The sequence below is a fragment of the Dermacentor albipictus genome, chromosome 2 (assembly GCF_038994185.2).
Source record: "Dermacentor albipictus isolate Rhodes 1998 colony chromosome 2, USDA_Dalb.pri_finalv2, whole genome shotgun sequence".
In the NCBI taxonomy this organism is placed as follows: domain Eukaryota; kingdom Metazoa; phylum Arthropoda; class Arachnida; order Ixodida; family Ixodidae; genus Dermacentor; species Dermacentor albipictus.
In genome coordinates, this window is record NC_091822.1 from 206,426,801 (window position 1) to 206,446,299 (window position 19,499).

Genomic DNA, 19,499 nt, shown 5'->3' on the forward strand with positions numbered 1-19,499 from the left:
AGGTAAGGGGGAGAAAGACAGAGAGAGAGAGAGAGAGTAAAACTTTATTAATGTAAATAAAACAAGGCACGATGGTTGGAGCCCCTATTCCAGGGCCCCACTGGCACGAGCGGCTCGCTGGGATTGGTCCAGAAGAGCCAACTGGCTCTCCCGACCCTCGTCCGCAAGCCATGCCTCCCACTTCCTATTCCTCATTAGTGGATGTTCGTGTAATATGGGACTGTCTATGTGCGGAGGCCTCCTGGGACACTCCCATGTGATGTGTTTTAGTGTGGGTGTGTCTGTGCACCACGGGCACTCGTCAGTGAACCTCGTGGGGTGTATTCTGTGTAGGTGGTGCAGGTTGGGGTATGTATTCGTCTGAATGCGACGCCAGTCCCTCTCCTGTTGGCTGTTTAAATCGGAGTGAGGATGTCCAAAACGTCTCCGCTCCTGCCTTTGCTGAAGGAGGATGTCACGAGAATTCGGTGGAAGGTCATCGCTAGGCCATGCCGTTGCTCGGACGTTCAAACCTCGAGCAATACAGTCTGCCCTAGCGTTTCCTGCCAGTCGCTCGTGTGCCGGACACCAGACGATAGTGTGGTGCCCCTCTAGTTGAGTGCCTAAAATTTTGATTACTGATTTGGGTGCCGTTCCTTGTAAAAACAGGCGGCAAGCCGCTTGTGAGTCGGATAATATGACAGCCGAATTGGTTTGGCGCTCGGCGTCCTGAATGGCCAAGGCGATGGCTGCAGCCTCTGCCACGCATGCCGAGGCGGTTTTGAAGGATGCCGTTGTTATGTTGTTGTTGCATGTAGAAACTATGGTGAAAGTGTCTGAGCTGGCTCGACTGGCATCCGTATAATACACCCCCGGTCCCATGCCGAAACGTTTGTGAAGGGTCCTTGCCCTTGCTCTGCGTCGTCCGGGATGGTACTTGGGGTGCATGTTTTTGGGAATTGGGGCCACCGCGATGTGCGATCGGACATTGCGGTCTATCTGTGCCGTTTCCTCTCCGCAATACTGGGGTCTCAGGGGAAAGCCTAATCTCGCCAATACTTCCCTGCCCTGAGTTGAAGAACAAAGTCGTTCTTTCTGGGCATATAACGTCGCGACTGCGTACTCGTCAAAAGTATTGTGCAGGCCCAGTCCCTCGAATCTCTCTGTGCTAGCGCATTCGGGAAGACCAAGGGCGGCTTTGAAGGCTTTTCTTATTATTGCGTTTGCCTATTTAATCTCTTGGTTTGTAAAGGCCTGATATGGAAGGGCGTATGTGAGTCGGCTAATTACGAATATTACGAAATTACGAATTCCCCAATATTCTGAGTGTCTCCGCTTCACGAATTGGCGCTCTGTCGAGAGTCAGAGTGAGCGGCACCCAGTCCTTTCTTGCGTATTTCGCACGCACCCGAATGAATTCCGATTTTTCGGGTGCGCATACCATGTCCGCCGCCCTCGCGTATTCCACGACTGCGTCTATGGCCTTTTGAAGGGTTTCTTGCTTGTCCCCGTAGGACCCCTGGTGAGCCCAGAACGTAATATCATCGGCATATATCGCACAACCAGGCTAGCGATGCAGGCAATCAGATTCAAGCATGGGCAGAGAATAATGGCATTTTGGGAGAGCTTCAGAATGGCTTCAGAATAGGTAGGCGTTTGGATGATAACTTGTTTGTTCTTACTCAGTGTATTGAAATATCAAAAGCAGAAAGCAGACCGTTGTATGTGGCCTTTTTAGACATTACAGGAGCCTACGACAACGTAGACCGCAACATTATGTGGGATATTCTGGAAGGTGAAGGCTTAGGTAACGATTGTCTACAGCTTTTGAGAGAGATTTACCTTGAATATACCGTTTGCATTGAATGGGAAGGGATGAGGAGCGAGGAGAAAGTTCATATCAACAAGGGACTGAGGCAGGGGTGCCCTTTATCCCCGCTGCTGTTTATGATATACATGGTGAGGATGGAGAGGGCGCTAGAAGGAAGTCATATCGGGTTTAATCTCTCATACAAACAGGCGGGCACAGTAATAGAGCAGCAACTCCCAGGTTTATTTTATGCGGACGACATTGTGCTGCTAGCTAACAAGCAAAGCGATTTGCAACGTCTGGCTAATATCTGTGTACAGGAAGGCAACAATTTAGGTTTGAAATTTATTGTTAGAAAATCAGGCGTTATGGTATGCAATGAAAACAGTGAACAGACAGTGGAGATACAGGGCCAAGAAATACCTCAGGTAACAGAATATCAATACCTTGGTATATGGATAAACGAAGGCAATGGATATATGGAAACACGCGAAAAATCCATAACAGTAAAGGGGAAGAGAAATGCAGCCATAATGAAGCACAGAGCGCTATGGGGATACAATAGGTACGAGGTCCTCCGAGGTATGTGGAAAGGGGTAATGGTTCCAGGACTTACTTTTGGAAATGCGGTTGTTTGCTATAAATCAGGGGTACAATCAGGACTCGACGGGAACCAAAGGTCAGTGGGTCGCCTCGCATTGGGCGCTCACGGGAAGGTTACAAATGAAGCTGTGCAGGGTCTGTATGTATGTATGTATGTATGTATGTATGTATGTATGTATGTATGTATGTATGTATGTATGTATGTATGTATGTATGTATGTATGTATGTATGTATGTATGTATGTATGTATGTATGTATGTATGTATGTATGTATGTATATATGTATGTATGTATGTATGTATGTATGTATGTATGTATGTATGTATGTATGTATGTATGTATGTATGTATGTATGTATGTATGTATGTATGTATGTATGTATGTATGTATGTATGTATGTATGTATGTATGTATGTATGTATGTATGTATGTATGTATGTATGTATGTATGTATGTATGTATGTATGTATAGTGTAATGAAGCTGTACAGTACACTGTAGTGATATGTGCTGGACTAGTTTTGAAGTGAGGGAAGCTCGCAGTAAATTGATAGTTACCATTGTGTATGTGCATGTATTCTCCTGACAGTTTCTGTTTTATTACCATTTATTGATATGCACTGTTTTTCTTTTTATTGGTTTTAATTGTATGTATCCACCTAACTGTATTAGGTTGTATTATTAAAAAACTAGATAAGCACATGACATTGTAGCTGCTACTACAAATGTGACTATGGGCCTACACTAGCCTTTGGCTACAGGCCCAACAGTTCCTTTGTACAAATTATTATCAATGAAAAATAAACTGAATTGAATTGAATTGAATTGATCGTGGGCGGCGCTCGTGTTGTTTGCTTGTAAATACTCTACTCTTGAATCCTGTCTGCACGCCTCACCTCCGTTTTGCATAACGAGTGCATCAACCCACATTTTAATAGCGTAGGCGTTTTATTAACTGTTCAATATTTTCAACAGTTCCTTGCATGCCATTTCATGTGGAACATCTTTTCTGGTCACAAATATGTGCAGCGAATCTATTTGCATGATCGACTCCGGGCCTGTGGGACCGTTCACTCGCATTTGATGCTGAGTTTTTTACACGTATCCATAAACTGCAGATATGCATATCAGATCCCTGCGAGCATTTTCAAAATTCAATTATTTTGGACAACAGGCACATATGCAATACTGAAATAATCTCAAATACCACTAAGCAGCTGGGACACATTTTTGTTGATCATACTCGCAGGTAAAATAAGTAGATCATGTGGATAGCTCCAGCTCATTTTGCTTAAATCAGTGTGTACAAGGGGTATGCAAAAATATTTTTTTTTCTCGCGCACCCATTATTTTGCTGTATAAGCAAGAGAACCCACCACGTTAGTGTAACGTATCTTGTACATCACACTAATATGTGCTTTAATTTACCAAGAGAGATGAGTTGCTCTTATGGCTCATTCAGTCGTATCACACTGCAAGCTGCATTCATCAATCTTCAATTGGATTTTGCAAATGTTTAATGAAACATGTTTTCCTTTTATGCAGATATGCAATGGCAAGCCCTTCCGTGTGTTCCAAAGGTAAAATTTAAGCTGTAAATTAAAGAAGACATTTCTAGTCAGAAACAAGCAAAAATGGTGAATTCAGAGTATCAGGAGCCCAAGGTACGGAAATTATGAGAAGTGTCGAATGATTTTAAGAAAGAGCCATATTTGAAAATGTAAGACTCTTTAGTGGAGGTCAAGCAAATCAATATAGGTAGAATACTCTGCAAAGTTATGCAAGTGAGGGGATGTCAAACAATGGGTGAGGAAATGCGTTGTTTTTCTGCAAAACAAAAGCCGATTGCCATTACATAAGTCACTTTAGCATCATGAGACTGCTGCTTGATAAATTCAGAAATAAACCAAAAAACAAGACACGCAAAAATAAAAAAACAATTTAATGATGCTCTCTCCACACTGGGATAAATAAAAACAAACACATCACATCTAATGTGGACATATCAGACGCCACGTGAAACACTAAAGGAAAAATTCAGTTTCGAGCTATGGCACTTGCCGCATAGATGTGGGGGCCCTTGCACTAATAGTGATAGTTACCACTGCATTTAGAAATTGAAAGCATTCATGCAGACAAGGATGATTCTTTATATTTTTGGCTACCACTTCAAATGCCTCCACCAACTGTTACAATGCTGCACGCAGAGCCATACTCAGGATCTCGCAGCAACACCTGCAGGTAAAAAGCAGAAGCAGTCAAAGTGCTGGTGTGTACTGGACACTATGTTTGAAAACTTTTAGGCAAGAAGAGAGCAAGAAGCAGACATAACAACTGCATTTATTTCCATAATTCCCCATCTGAATGGCCTTTTCTTTTTGCTTAGACAATGCCTACGCCTAGCCACAGCAGCTCCCTCATACAGACTCCGCAAGCCAAGAGGCCGTGGAGACAAATGCAGGTCAGAGGCAATCAGTGGCACTGGTGTCGACATTCACCCAATTTCTTTTTCTTACACTGGAGCGGCCAGCACACCTCAAACAGCCACCTTGACTGCGGGTGTGTGAGTAGATTCCTGTTGTACATATGCTCATAATAAACTTCAGTAAACTTGAACTTGGTAATAAACTTGAAGGCAAATGGGATATTAATTCATTGTTTTTTTGAACATTTATTAAGCACATACAATATATCTTATACTTTGCAGTGCTACAGAGCGTATTTTGAAGCTTCCCCTATATTTAGCACCTTTAATTGCGTATGTGTTGTGTGGCCCTCAATGCAGTTCATGTTGTAGCAGCTGCTTTTGTCTGTGCATCGCACATTGGCTTAAGCTCGTGATATCCACATACTTCTCTCACATATACAAAATAAAGTTCTATGTAGTCCTCAGTGTTGCAACAAAATATGAAAGTATATAATCCGATCGTGGAATTCTGTTTATTACAGTGATTCCTATGACAGTTACTCACAAGTTGACAACTTGAACTGGTCAATCCGTCCATAGCCTACTAATTTTTCAAAAATAAAGGAGGCTATGATCCGTCATGGCAAGGAATTGTATGCATACATAAAAAAAAAGGGGGGGGGGTGTATGTATGAGTGTTTGTAGTGGGGGTGTAGGATTATGGCGGTAAGAAAAAATGTACGAACACCGTCCTCTAGACCCATTCCGTTAAGGTACCGTAACAAAGCGTATTATGCATAAAGTTCATACAACCAGCTCTGATACTACTACACACGCCAGGCGACGCGAGCTACATTTGCCATGACGCATTCGCGACTGCACCGGATGCCCTCCATATTATTCTCGTTAATCGTGCTCACTCCACCGAGACAAAAGAAAGATAATGGGCGCAGGTGCCTTTAAAGTATCTCTACCTTGCGAGGCACTGCTGCGCGTGCCAGGGGAGCTGTCCGTGCGAACACTCCCTGGCACACACCTGCCTCGGCGGCCGCAACCTACGTACTGTTTTGCTTCGAGCTTTGATCCCCCCACTGTCTCTTGGGTGCCCTGGAGTTCCTGCGCCACCTGCTCTATTGTCATCTCAGGTGCTCTCCTGAGACTTCCGTTTGTCGGTTACATGTGCCCTACAGCTGGATCAGTACTTATAATAATAAAAAAAACGATCTATCGTCGCGATGATAGATCGCGAAAGCGGCTTTTGCAACATACCGCGTCCGTGCGAAGAGAATTACGGAACGGCAACGAGGAATCTGACCACAGCTTCAAGCTCGTAACCTCGTCGAGTGGCACTCCTGCAAGAGGCGTGACCGCTGAAAACCGCATACCGTCGGAAACTTCAACAGGATCATTCCTCGGTTGCATAACTGCCACCTGTACGGCCAACATGGACCACACCCACACCGTCCCGCAAGATAGAATAAAGAACCAACTTATAAAGCCCAAACACGCGGCAGCGCGCACACATCACGACACTACATGCGAGACGCCATGCTGCTACGCCATAGCTACGTTGCTACGGTTGCCGGATTAAAACTGACTACTGTCACCAAGTCTAGCAAGCGTCTCAGGAGCTGGCAACCTCGGCGCGTAGCAACATGGCGGCGCTCTTGCGGTTCCCGATTTACAGCGGCTAGAATAGGCACTCTAATAATAGGCACCCGATTTCAATGCATGGGCCCTATGGGTAGCTTGTCCTCTAGAGTCAGTATAGTAACTCTATGCCTTGAATATATGACTCTGCCTAGGTACTACGAAGGTGGTTTCTTAGCGCGTGTTGTAGGCGTTTGTCCTGAGGCGTTCCGGCATTGCGGAGTGCAGCATTAGAGACGTACAGGACGTTTAAGCAAGAAATAGCCAAAGAAAATATTTACGATAACTCTGAGGGAAGCTCATTGTTGTTTGAGGCCAGGACAGGTGTACTGCGGACTAAAACGTACCGAGCCAGATACCAGGAGATAGATTTGTTGTGCGGGGCACGTGGAGAGGAGGAGGAAACGGCTGAACACCTGACATTTGCTTGTAAACAACTTCACCCTGCAGTTGAATGTAACGGGGAACTATTCAAATATTTGGGTTTTAAAGACAGTGAAAGTAAAGTAGACTTTGAACAGGTAGAAATAACGAAACGGAGGCTGTCTGATTGGTGGTCAATATCAACGCAAAGTAAAGGAGTAAATACATAGGTATGCCTTCATATAATACCATTCAAGGCTATGTGGCGCGCGCCTCCCCGACCCGATTCAAAGAGTTGAGCCTCAATCATCCATCCACCCATCGGGGTTGAGTTTGTTTACCCTCCGACGCTGGCTGCTGGTGCGGTAAAATGGTGAAGCAGCGGGCCAGCGGGCACTGACGCCCGATTTGGCGACCGCTGTGTCGGACAGACTCTCACACCTGCGGTGCTCATGCTACGTCAGTCGTGACCGATCATAGCTTTCTCGCGCCTTACGGCGATGTACCTTGTACACAACATCACAGATGTTTCTGTGGGAGCAGTAGCAACCGTAGTAGAGTTCGGGCCGCATATATAGAAAAATGTTGCGGGGTGCGGTAGTGCTGAACATAGCGTCACAAGTTGGCGGCTGGACGTAATTACATTTATTCAATCGTGTTTTTTTACTAATTGTAACAACGTGTCATTATTTAGCATGTTTAGCGGTGCCTCCAGGACACTGAAGTGGCAACGGGGCACCAAAGCTAGAACCTAACTTGTCCGTGTGTTGGAGCACGGGCCGCCCTCCTTCCAGCTTTGATCCCCACGCTACCCCTTGGGTGCCCTGGGGATCCTGCGCCGCCTGCTTTATTATCTCAGGTGCTCTCGTGAGGCCTCCGTTTGCCGGTTACATGTGCCCTCCTGGAGCAGTGCTTGTAAAAAATCCAATCTATCGTCACGACGAAAAAAGCGACCCGCGACTTGTACAACACCAATCATAACATTGCCCTTTCAGACACAGGGATCACCAAATGGGGCGTCCGCGCCTACTGCCTCACCACGCGGGTTGCCAGCGTCTGAGCGTAAACTCACCGCACTCTGCAGTGCCGGCAAGTCAGGGGACAAACGAATACAACGCCTGCACACAAACGGCTGGGGATCCCTCAAATGAACGTCTCGTACTTCACGCTTGCTTCCTAAAGTAATTTTTGCAGCCGAATACAGAAGAATGGTAGCCCCTCGATCTTGAATCCTGACATCGCAGAAATCCCAGACCGAGCACGTTAGAAATTCGCAATCGAACCGCTACCTTTCTAAGCTGTCGCTAGGAGAAAACGGAATCCGCACGTGCCAGTGCGAGACGAGCACATCATAATTGGATTTCTCCGTTCTTTCTACGCGTGCGCAAGGAGCAGTGGTCGCGAGAGAGAAATGTGGAGACTTTCGGTCCTTGCATTTTCTCTTCGCCTAGGTACTACGGAGAAGAAAGTTGTTAGCTCCATTCATCCCTAGCCGAGCTGGCAACACGATCGACAGAATGCGTGGCCGGCAAGGCGGAGATGCCGTGGTCCAAGATGAGTTTGTTGCTATTTTGTTGCGACGGTGGCATTTAAAATTTTTATAGTCGCAGGGGGATATGTTTGGAAGTGAGGTGTCTTCTCGGATGATTTTAATGGCAAAGCATTACATAGTGCCGATGCGCCATTGTTCATTAGTGTCGTTGAGAAAGGTCAGCATACCGCCCACTTCAGGAGATTCGCGGTAACGAAAACAGCTTATGAATTCGACTGCCGTGCCGATGCGAGTTTGTTGCTTTTTTGTTTTTTTGCTGCGTTTTCATATTAAATTCTGATAGTCTCAGGGGGATACGGTTGGAAGTGAGGCGTTTTCTCGGATGACTTTAACGGCAAAGCATTACGTCGCGCCGATACATTGTTCATCAGTGTCGTTGAGCATAACACACACTTCAGGGGAATCGCGGAAACGGAAACAGTTTATGAGTTCAACTGCCGTGCCGATGCATTAATTCTTAATGTAACTGAGCATACAACACATTTGGAGATTCGTGGGAATGGAACATTTTGTACTCTGTATGTGAAAGTACTAAAACTTGCGTCGCCATGCAATCTGAGCCGTAGATGGTTGTTAGAGCTGTGCAGCCACACTGGCAAAACAGTGCTATGCCCTGCGGATGAATACGGAACAAATGTATCCTAAGGAAAAATGGTCGTCATACAATTTCATAGCAGTAGACCTTTGTGAAAGCTATATAGTAACACTGATATTGGCTCCGTGGTTTGTGCAATCAGCCAGCTCTTCCAGATTCAGAAAAGACTTAAGACCGGAGGAAAATTTCTAAAAGTACAAGACAGCCACCTGATTTGATAAATCATAGTTTGGATGTTTCCAGTAGAAGCAGCTGCACCAATGGAAACTAAGTTGCAGTAAAAGTTGGACTTCAGAAAGTAAATGCGTCAACATTACGCCAACGATAAACGCAATTCCACTACATGGATGACTTGCCTTGTATGAAAACATTGTTTTCACTGTTTGCTCTCCTGTTCGCCACATAAGCATTGCGGATTAAGGCCAAGTCTCACTGTTTAGAACAATGCGTTTGTCACTGGCTGCCCACAAATAAATAGCTATCAATGTCGTATAAAGAGCATTAAAAAGTTCTTTTCAGCTCCTACTTTGCGACTGATGAACCGGCTGTGCTTACATAGGTGAGGATCCACCTCCAGAGGGTCATCATTGAATTGCATTTTTTTTTACAGGAGCGTGGACACCTGCATAAATAGTGTTTTTTGACTGACTGCACATAGGTTACCAGGCTTTTTATCAATCTTTTAAATCACCCACACAGGCGTACGTTATACTCTTCATTTAGTAAAGAGGGGTAAACATCGACAAAATGATGCAGCTCAAATAGCTTGAATGTGTATACGTTTTCTAACCGCCGTGGCGGACATGGCTCGAGCGTTGCACAATGCCGTTTGCCTAAAGTCAGCTTCGCCGTAAGGCACCAATGTCGCGCAATCAAGCATGCGCAGTGTATTGCGGAGACGTATACAAACAGTGGAAAGCGGCCACTGTCGGAGGATATAGTGTGCGCACCTGCCGTCAGGTCTCCTGTCGCAGTACAAGCACGGAGACGCCGAACAAGTGTACAGGCAGGCCTTCAGAGCTATTTCGCACGCGGTTGTAGCGATCTGAGCCCTTGTTTTGCCCACATAGAGCTCCCCGTATATGAGCTAGACATCGTAACAGCAGGGATTAGCAATACGCGCTCCTTCATTAATTACCCTTGCGCACAAGCACCTCAGGATCGCTACGAATCTGCACCACGTAGCCAATATCAGTGTTACTGTACAGCTTTCCGAGGGTCTACTGCTATGAAATTGCATGACGGCCATTTTTCTGTGACATACATTTGTTCCGTATTCATTCGCAGGGCGTAGTGTTTTGCCAGTGCGGCTGTACTGATTTCACAACGATTTACGGCTCAGATTGCATGGCGACGCAAGTTTTAGTACTTTAACATACAGCGTACAAAATGTTCCATTCCCACGAATCTCCAAGTGTGTTGTATGCTCAGTTACATTAACAGGGTGTCTACCATGTTGACATTTCCAAATTTTCTGAGTTTTCCAGGTTTTCCCTGAGTGCTTTTGCGAAATTCCCTGAGTGATGCAGAACTATGTTTTATGTCAAGTCGCGCTGAAATCATATCGCCCTATGCTGTCACTCTCTAGTAAGCATATGAAAAAAATTTCAAAGAAAACCGACTTAATCCGATTTGAATACTAAGGAGTAGTGTTTATGTTATTCAAAAAAAAAAGAATATAAGGGAGGGGTTATTAAAATGCACAGCAAATAAAATGTCTTCGAAAATATTTTCAAATCTAGTTGGACATTCTCTAGTACAAATAAAAAGTAGATGCATACAGAACCAAATATTTTCGAATATGAGCTATTTCTTTCAACTGATAGCATGCTCAGTGTCATGCAACTGTCCTGACATACTCTCAGCTCGCGCAAGACGCCTCAGTGTTGGGTTTCACTGCTTTAAAGAGTTTATTTTGGTTTGGATGAGGGACACCTGCATCTCAGCATCAGCCAACAATTTGTTTTTTAAGCGCAGGCTCCTTCAAAGAAGCGGTCGCATACTTTTTTTTTCATTTATTTACCCTTCACGCAAAATCACGCAAAACTTAATTCCCCGTTCATTGCTCAGTGCGTCGATCCTTTCTGTTCTCGTCCTCCTTTCGCCGCGCGTTCGCCCCACGGACCATTTGAAGAATACTCTTGGTCAATTTACAGTCAACGTCCAATTGTTCGGACCCCCTAGGGGCCGCGAAAACTTCCGAAAAATCCGGCAGTCCGAAAAAATAAATTCATGTCTTTGACTGCCCTTAAGGGCTAAAATCGACACATGTACGTCTGAAAAAGCTCTGAATGCCTGTCAGTGCACTTATTAGGCATATCGGTGCTCCTACTGTGACAGGTGAGGGCGGGTGCACACGTGTAAAATTAAGGAATACATACAGTGTCCCGCGACAATTGCCCCTTCCTACGCTTGTTACGCTTCACCGCGTTATATGAGTATAATGAGGCGAAGCAGACTTGCGGGAAAGAGCATTATGCAATGCGCCGTGCTTTCCGAGCTTCGAAGACAAAATTATTACTGTCAGCGGAGAAATGAAGAAACACGGCACCGAACGACAAGAAGCTTAACAGTGAACGTCGAAGCAGCTAGGCCTAGCGTTGCCGCAGTGGTGGTTACGGCTGCCAGCGGATCTGCGTGCGAGAGCACCGGTCCAAGGCGGCGAGGTAATCAAAATAGCAGCGGTGGTGGTTTTCATTAATGCCGTCTCGGACCTGCGATCACGCAAAACGTTTAGACAATCGGACGGCGAAGAGTTCTTGCGTCTGAAATTTCAGACGTTATGATACATTGACTCTTGGGGGTACGTGGTGGTGCCGCGAAGCCGTCCGAGTTATCGGGAATCCGGAAAGTCGGTCGTTGACTGTACACTGGCAACTCCTCCAGCCGACGACGATTCGTTACGAGTCCTGTCTGTTTCTCGAGCCAGCATTACCGCGACTTTTGACCCTCTAAAAAAAATTACAGCTAATTTTACCTGATAGAAGCACAAATTCCCTGAGTTTTCCCTGAGTTTTTCAGACTACTCAAAATCCCTGAGAATTCCCGGTTTTCCCGGTTTTCCCGGTTGGTAGACACCCTGATTAAGAACTAATTCATCGGCATGGCAATTGAATTCACAAACTGTTTCCGTTCCCGCGATTCCCCTGAAGTGTGGTATGCTCAACGACACTAACGAACAATGCATCAGCATGACGCAATGCTTTGTCCTTAAAGGCATCCGAGAAAACGCCTCACTTCCAACCGTATCCCCCTGAGACTATCAGAATTTAATATGAAAACGCAGCAAAAAAACAAAAAAGCAACAAACTCGCATCGGCACGGCAGTCGAATTCATAAGCTGTTTTCGTTGCCGCGAATCTCCTGAAGTGTGCGCTATGCTGACCTTGCTCGACGACACTAATGAACAATGGCGCATCGGCACTATGTAATGCTTTGCCACTAAAGTCATCCGAGAAGACACCTCACTTCCAAGCGTATCCCCCTGCGACTATAAAAATTTAATATGCTACCGTCGCAACAAAAAATTGGAGGGCGCTTAAGCTTCGCCTTCAAGAGTGGAACGCGACAGCGTTCCCGTCGACCCGTCAATGGGCTACGGCACAGCGACTACGCGCCCCGCATCGGACGCGGTGAGCGTCGAGCAACGCAGCGTTCGGCGCGGCAACGAAATGTGCGCCTGAGCAAGAGACGCACGAAACAGCTCGTTTCTAAGGCGACACCGCATTCACTAGAGACGCTTTTGTACCGCTTTGAAGCATCGAACTCGTGGCTGAGTGGTTTCTACTTCCGGCTACCGTTCGGTACGGACGTCGAATGTCGCGCTCCGTAGGGGCGGTGTTTGCGGCTATGCCAAGCCGCGGAAACAGGATGCCTGCGTCCGTTGAACAGGAATACCATGTTGTTTTGCCACCACTGCGTACAGGTTCGTGTGTTTTAAACACAGTTTTTCTTCACGGCGACGTGAAAGCGAGACCATTCCGTGTCGAAGATTTTCGCGACACGCTGGCTCATCTGAAATTGCTCCCCGAGGTGGTCGCCTTGGGGGCTTTCCAGATGAACCACGTCTGGGCGGTGACGTTCGAGAGTGCAGAGGCGACAAAGAAAATGCTGCAGTATACGGAAGTTCAAGTCAAGGAACGACGATGTTTGGTTGTGGATCCACATAACCGAGATGTCCGGGTTAAACTCCACTGGTTGCTGCACAATGTGCACGACGAAGACGTACACGCGGCGTTTGCTCCATACGGGAAAGTCAACGACGTCCAGAAAGAGCAATGGCGTGTACCAGGCATCACGGACAAAGGGTCGTCTATGCGTACAGTGACCCTCAAGCTGAAGCCAGGTGTGACACGTGATGATCTACCGCATCAGCTACGAGTAGCAGGCATAATGGCGCTAGTGGTCGTGCCAGGTCGTGCTCCACTGTGTCTTCGGTGCAACCGTACGGGGCACATCAGGCGCGAGTGCCGCGTGCCACGTTGCTCTGTGTGTCAACGCTTCGGCCACGAAGAAAGTCAATGTGTGCGCACGTATGCAAACGTTGCGGGGCCATCGAGAAGTGAGGAAGTCGTCAACGAGCACCTCATGGACGAAGCCGACGCAGAGGAAAGTGCTAGTGCGTCGAGACCATCGCTGACGCCACTTTCAAAGAAAGACCCAGCCATAATTTCTACGAAACGAGATGTAGATCAGGCAGCGAGTGAAGCCATACCGACATCTGGCAAGACTACATCAGCTAAGGACGCTGAAACAAGTAATGACGCAAGTACAAGCAAGCAACCCTCCGTAGCAACGAGTGAGGACGATTCAAGCGTAATGGACACTACGGAAACCAGCAAAGCAGCGGCAGCGGCCAAAAGAACGCACGAAGAAAGTACCGGCGAAGAGCAGAATGCGAGCACTCAGGGTGCGGGCGAACCACCTGTGAAGACAGTAACTGGTCGGAGGCCAACCTTTAGACCAACGCCAACCATACCGCCGGACAGAAAGGCGGCGGCGACGCAGCGGACTTAACAGGTCGTGCGTTCGCATGTTTTTGCCCGTGCCGGGAGGGGGGGGGAGGGTCGGGAGGGGGGTGGTGGAAAATGCTGCTACTTCTGATCTGCCAATGGAAGACCAGTCAACAGTGCAGGCTGAACGCAGACTCGCCACGGTAATGTGAGTGATCCTTCGTCACTGACGAGAGCTGCAAATTTATTGGTATCTATCGGGCTTGATCTCCTCACCGTAGAAATGGCGATACGCATTGAAACACCCTTACGCGTAGGCACGATTAACGTGCGGGGACTTACGGCAAAGAAGAAGCAGTACCAACTTAATCGCCTGTTCATCGAAAATAATCTGGACATTATTGCTGTACAAGAGACAAAGATAGAAACTGAGGAAGGGACCGAACGCCTAGTCCAAACGTTCATGTCTAGATATTATGTGTGCGTTTCTCATGCTGTTGGTAGAGCAGGGGGCTGTGTGCTCTTTCTACGCAATAATATTGGTATAAATGTGGAAAATGTATTTTGTGATGATTCCGGGCGTATTATAATGTGCGATTTTATGTTTTGCAATCTCAAGTTCCGCGCTATCTGTGTTTACGCGCCGAATAGAATAGCCGAGCGCAAGGTTTTTTTTGAAAGCGTGGAATGTCACTTGAAGTGTGAGAGAACCATGGTCATGATGGGAGATTTCAACTGTGTCTGCAAAGTGGAAGACAGAGCCCGTAATCTGTCTCGTCTCGAAGGCAGTGCGCTCCTCTTGGCAGCACTCGTTGAAGAACATAATTTAGAGGATATAGGCGACGTTTTAGCCAATAATGACACACCTCGGTTCACTCATTTTCAAGGGGACAGCCATGCCAGACTGGATCGTGTCTATGTTTCTGGGGAAGCGTTGCCGTTGTGCAGTGATTATGAAGTCAAACATGTTTATTTTAGCGACCACAGTTTGGTCCGTTTTTCGCTTGGTCCAAAGAAGCCGTCAAGCTTCAAATGGGGTCTATGGAAATTCAATGAAAAATTGCTGCAGGATGAAATATTTATAAAAAAAATTCAAGATAGCATTCAAGAGCTGTTATCGGGCGTTCACAGTGACTGCACGGAAAGGTGGGAGTGTTTTAAGCAAGAAACAAAGTTAATAGCCATAGAAAGGTCCAGCATTTTACGCCACCAAGAAAAAAGAAATGAAATAGAATTACAAAGTGAGCTCAACTTTTATTTACACATGGAAAGCATCCGTCCTGGTTGTTTCGCTAAAGAAATACAGCGAACGAAAGCACAGTTGGAACTTGTCGATAAGGAAAAATATCGGGGCGCAATCATTCGCGCACGCGCAGAACATCTATGGTGCGGAGAACAACCTACAAAGCGCTCGTTTTCGGATGAAAAAAGTTATGCCTCACGAAAGAAGATAAATGCGATAACACACCGTAATGAAATAGTACGTGATAAGAAAACCATCCAACTTGCCTTTGTAGAATATTACAGCGAACTCTTAGGACATGAAACGCAATGCGAACAGGGGTTCGAAAATGATTTCTTACACCTTTTGCCGAGTCTAGATGACGAACAACGAAATAGATTAGAAATGCCAATAAGCATCAAGGAAATTGAGCAGGCTATAGATGACCTGAGCCCTGGGAAAACGCCAGGACCTGATGGACTGAGTGGATCATTCTATAAAGCTTTCAAAACAGATATAGCTGCAGCTCTTTATTACGTTATAACAGAAGCCCATGAAAAGCGGGTACTGCCACCGTCGTTTCGCGAGAGTCATATTGTCCTGATACCCAAAACTACCGATCCCTCATCGCTCCTATCCGTGCGAGCCTATCGACCAATCAGCTTAACAAACTCAGACTATAAGATATACACTAAAGTTTTGGGCAGAAGGCTACAGAGTATAATAACACGATTGATAGGGCCACATCAAACATGTGGCATTAAGGGGAGGTCAATAACTACAAACGTACACGTAGCAAGAACAGTACTTGAGCACTGTGACGACTTTTCTGGTAGGGTGGCCATGTTACAATTGGACCTAGAAAAAGCGTTCGATAGAGTGACACACACAATTCTTTTCAATGTTTTGGAGCACGTGAATGTGGGAACAATCTTAACAGAAGGGATCAGAATGTGCTATGCAGGCGTTTCCACAAAGGTAATCGTTAATGGAACACTCTCCCCCAGCATTGCCGTCAGGTCTTCCGTAAGACAGGGATGTGGATTATCGCCTCTACTGTTTGCCCTATATCTCTAGCCACTGTGTCTAAAGATAATAAAAGAGAGCCATGACCGGGGTTTTAGGGTCGGTTTCAGTGAGGTAAAATTGTTAGCATACGCGGATGACGTCGCTGTTTTTTGTGATGACAAGCAAAGTGTAAGCAATACCGTTAATGTTGTGACGAAGTATTGTAAAATGACGGGGAGTGCGATTAATTGGGGTAAGTCGATTGGGATATGGTATGGACAATGGGAAGACACGCCTTCACTTTTTGAAAAAATGCAGTGGACAAATAAGCCTACAAAGTACCTTGGGGTACCTCTGCAACACCACCAGGACACCAAAGATTATTGGCAAGGAGAGGTCGCAGAAATTAAGGCGAAAACGGCAAGGCTGGGTGGGAGAGAACTATCAATATTCACAAGAGCAACAGTGTGTAATGTGTTTTTAGTGGCCAAAATTTGGTATGTTTTACAAGCATTATGCGCATCAAGAGTCAGCATACAAAGAATACACCGGCAGTTTGCCATCTTCATTTGGGGTTCCGTATGGAAGCGCTCTAGTCGCACTAATTTGTTCAGAACAGTGAAAAGTGGAGGCCTAGGGTTGGTTCATCTCTTTTTAAGACAAGTCGTGTCGAGATTTTTGTTCCTACGTGATCAGAAAGATACATTCTTGTGCACAGTCCTTCAAAGACGTTTGAGCAACGCGTTGCCTCAATTCGTTGTGTCCTCCGATTACACCACAGGACCTAGGCTCAGAGGCTTCCTGCGAGAAGTCGTATTGGCCTTTGACTTCCTACATACGCGCTTTTCATTGAATTACCTTGCACCTGTTAAACGGAAAAGACTGTACAAAGATTTACTTGATGTATCATTGCCTGTGCCTGTCTATCGTTCTATGTACCGCGTTGAATCCAGAGGAAGAAATGTGCTCAAGCGAGTGAAGCGGATGCCGATACGGTCATCCGCAAAAACCTTTTTCTTCCAATTACACAGTGGAACGCTCCCAGTGAAGCCATGGCTAAGAGAAAAGGGAATCTTTGTGCCGTGGTCTGTAAACTGCTCAAGATGCAGGCAACCAGAGACGATTGAGCATATCTTTCTTGATTGTTCAGATGCAATGTTCTTGTGGGACATCCTACAAAGAACGTTGAAAAAGGAATTACCGATAACACCGTACGGCATCCGCTTCTTGCCAACTGAGAACGCAGACATGCCATGTGACATGTTTATGGCAATATGTTTACATAGCCTGTGGAAAACGAGAATGGATGAGCGCCATGAGAGGCTTGTTATTCATCCTGCGAGAGAGCATTTCATTGAAAGCGTGCTATATCTGCGTGAAGCTTATAAAACGAGAACAGAACCACCCGAATGGATGCATATATTGGATGAACTAGCGGTAATCAAGTGTTTCTAACTATTCGCAAGGGCCCAAGACGGTCATTGCTTTTACCATTATGAAGTGTATCTGTTTATGCCGTATGTGTACGTCGAAGACCGGCAATAAAGAAAAAAAAAGCTCGTGGTTGAGTGGTAGCGCCTCCGTCTCACACTCCGGAGACCCTGGTTCGATTCCCACCCAGCCCATCTTGCAAGTTGTTTTTTATGCATGAAGTGCCTGCTGGGATTTTTCGCTCACGGCCAACGCCGACGACACCGGCTTTTCTGCGACACGAGCTCCTTAACGCTGTCGCGTTAAAATAGCAGCAAACTCATCTTAGACCACGGCTTCTTCGCCTTGCCGGCCACGCATTCTGTCGATTGCGTTGCCAGCTCGGCTAGGGACGAACGGAGCTAACAACTTTCTTCTCCGTAGTACCTAGGCGAAGAGAAATCTCAAGGACCGAAAGTCCCCACCTTTCTCTCTCGCGAACACTGCTCCTCGCGCATGCGCAGAAAGAACGGAAAAATCCAATTATGATGTGCTCGTCCAGTGCGAAGAGAACGGCGGTTCGAGGCTGCAGTTCCTGCGTGCGTCTATTTGTCGTACAAAAATCCCTCACGTGACCTGATCCTAGGTGCCTAGGGACAGCATCGTTTAGAGATATTTGAGAAGGCGCGATGCTGGCGCCGAGCGACGCCGTGGCGTGAGGCGTGATCGTCCTCGGCGTGATCGTTCTCCGGTCCGCGCGTTGTTAAACATTGCTCGTGTGATTGTGCGTGCGTTGCTTGTGTGTTGGTTGTAGGTTCTGTGTTACTTGGCGGAAAGCCGTGAGCAGTGGCGGTGCGGCAGAGCGGCTTTGGCCTCGGTGAGCTCTGGCAGTACAGAATCTGCGTTGTGTGACCCGTGCCTCCTTGACAATTGAAATGTCGAAGTGGCCTAGCCCCTCGGCAGCGAAGTTCTGCGAACCGCGATGTGGCGTCGCCGTGCCCGACTTTGCTTAACGGGCATCGAGGGATGTGCTGCTCGCTGCAAGTCATGTAAATGCAACTGCGTCGACCGCCCTCTGTTCAGCGCTGAATGTGAGTTTGGTGTGCTGTGCTTGAAACGAGTGGTGCAGCCGTGCAGCGGGGGTGGTGGAGGAGCAGAGTGGCTAAGGTGCTCCGTTGGCGCGTTCACAAAAATGTGCTCCAGTTTTAACGCGACAGCGTTAAGGAGCTCGTGTCGCAGAAATGCCGGTGTCGTCGGCGTCGGTGTCGGTGTCGGCGGCGTTGGCCGTGAGCGATAAATCCCAGCAGGCCCTTCATGAATAAAAAACAACTTGCAAGGTGGGCTGGGTGGGAATCGAACCAGGGTCTCCGGAGTGTGAGACGGAGGCGCTACCACTGAGCCACGAGTTTTTTTTTATTTATTGCCTGTTTTGTACTTCTATATCAAACAACAAATGAAATTTAGACAACAAGACAAATTTGCAAGTTTTCAGCACCAAGTGTCAGCATTATAGGGCTGACTATTTGAGAATTCTTTGAGCGCGGTCAAGGGTTCCACCCTTGACAGCCACGCAGGTACACAATCTTGTGCTTTCTGAATTTCCACAAATCTCGACATGCATTCTCGGAAAAGCATTCGTGCAGGCCGAGCATCCGGATCGCAGTGATACCCCGCCATACGGGCGCGCCATAGACAGTGAAGGCTAACTAGCATAATAAGGTCGAATGGCAGTCCGTCATCGTTTTCTATAGATAAATATCTAATACCCTGTGGATCTAAAGGAAAGTCCTTTTTGATAGTCCTCTGAAGTACATCCCAAAAGAAGACACCCGCCCAACAATCTAGAAATACATGATCTATAGTTTCTGGTTTCTTACAGATCAAGCAATCCGAGCCCCAGGGTAAGAAAAACCCACGATCTTCTAAAAAGGTTTTGACATTCAACGTA

The 19,499-nt window shown here is 46.6% G+C and overlaps 2 protein-coding genes across 3 annotated transcripts in view; one reads left to right on the forward strand and one right to left on the reverse strand.

Moving 5' to 3' along the window:
* Positions 1-4,532: 4,532 nt before the first annotated feature.
* The window catches only part of LOC135903402 (neprilysin-1-like), a 553,033-nt gene continuing 538,066 nt past the window's right edge, over positions 4,533-19,499 (reverse strand). For both annotated transcript variants that reach the window (XR_011512359.1, XR_011512358.1), the window contains one exon: positions 4,533-4,627. The gene's annotated coding sequence lies outside the window, so the exon portion shown is untranslated. The remainder of the gene's footprint in view (positions 4,628-19,499) is intronic.
* On the forward strand, positions 12,776-13,975 carry LOC135903435 (uncharacterized). The gene has a single exon (XM_065433768.2). It carries the CDS (start codon positions 12,776-12,778, stop codon positions 13,973-13,975), a length of 1,200 nt encoding a protein of 399 aa, XP_065289840.2.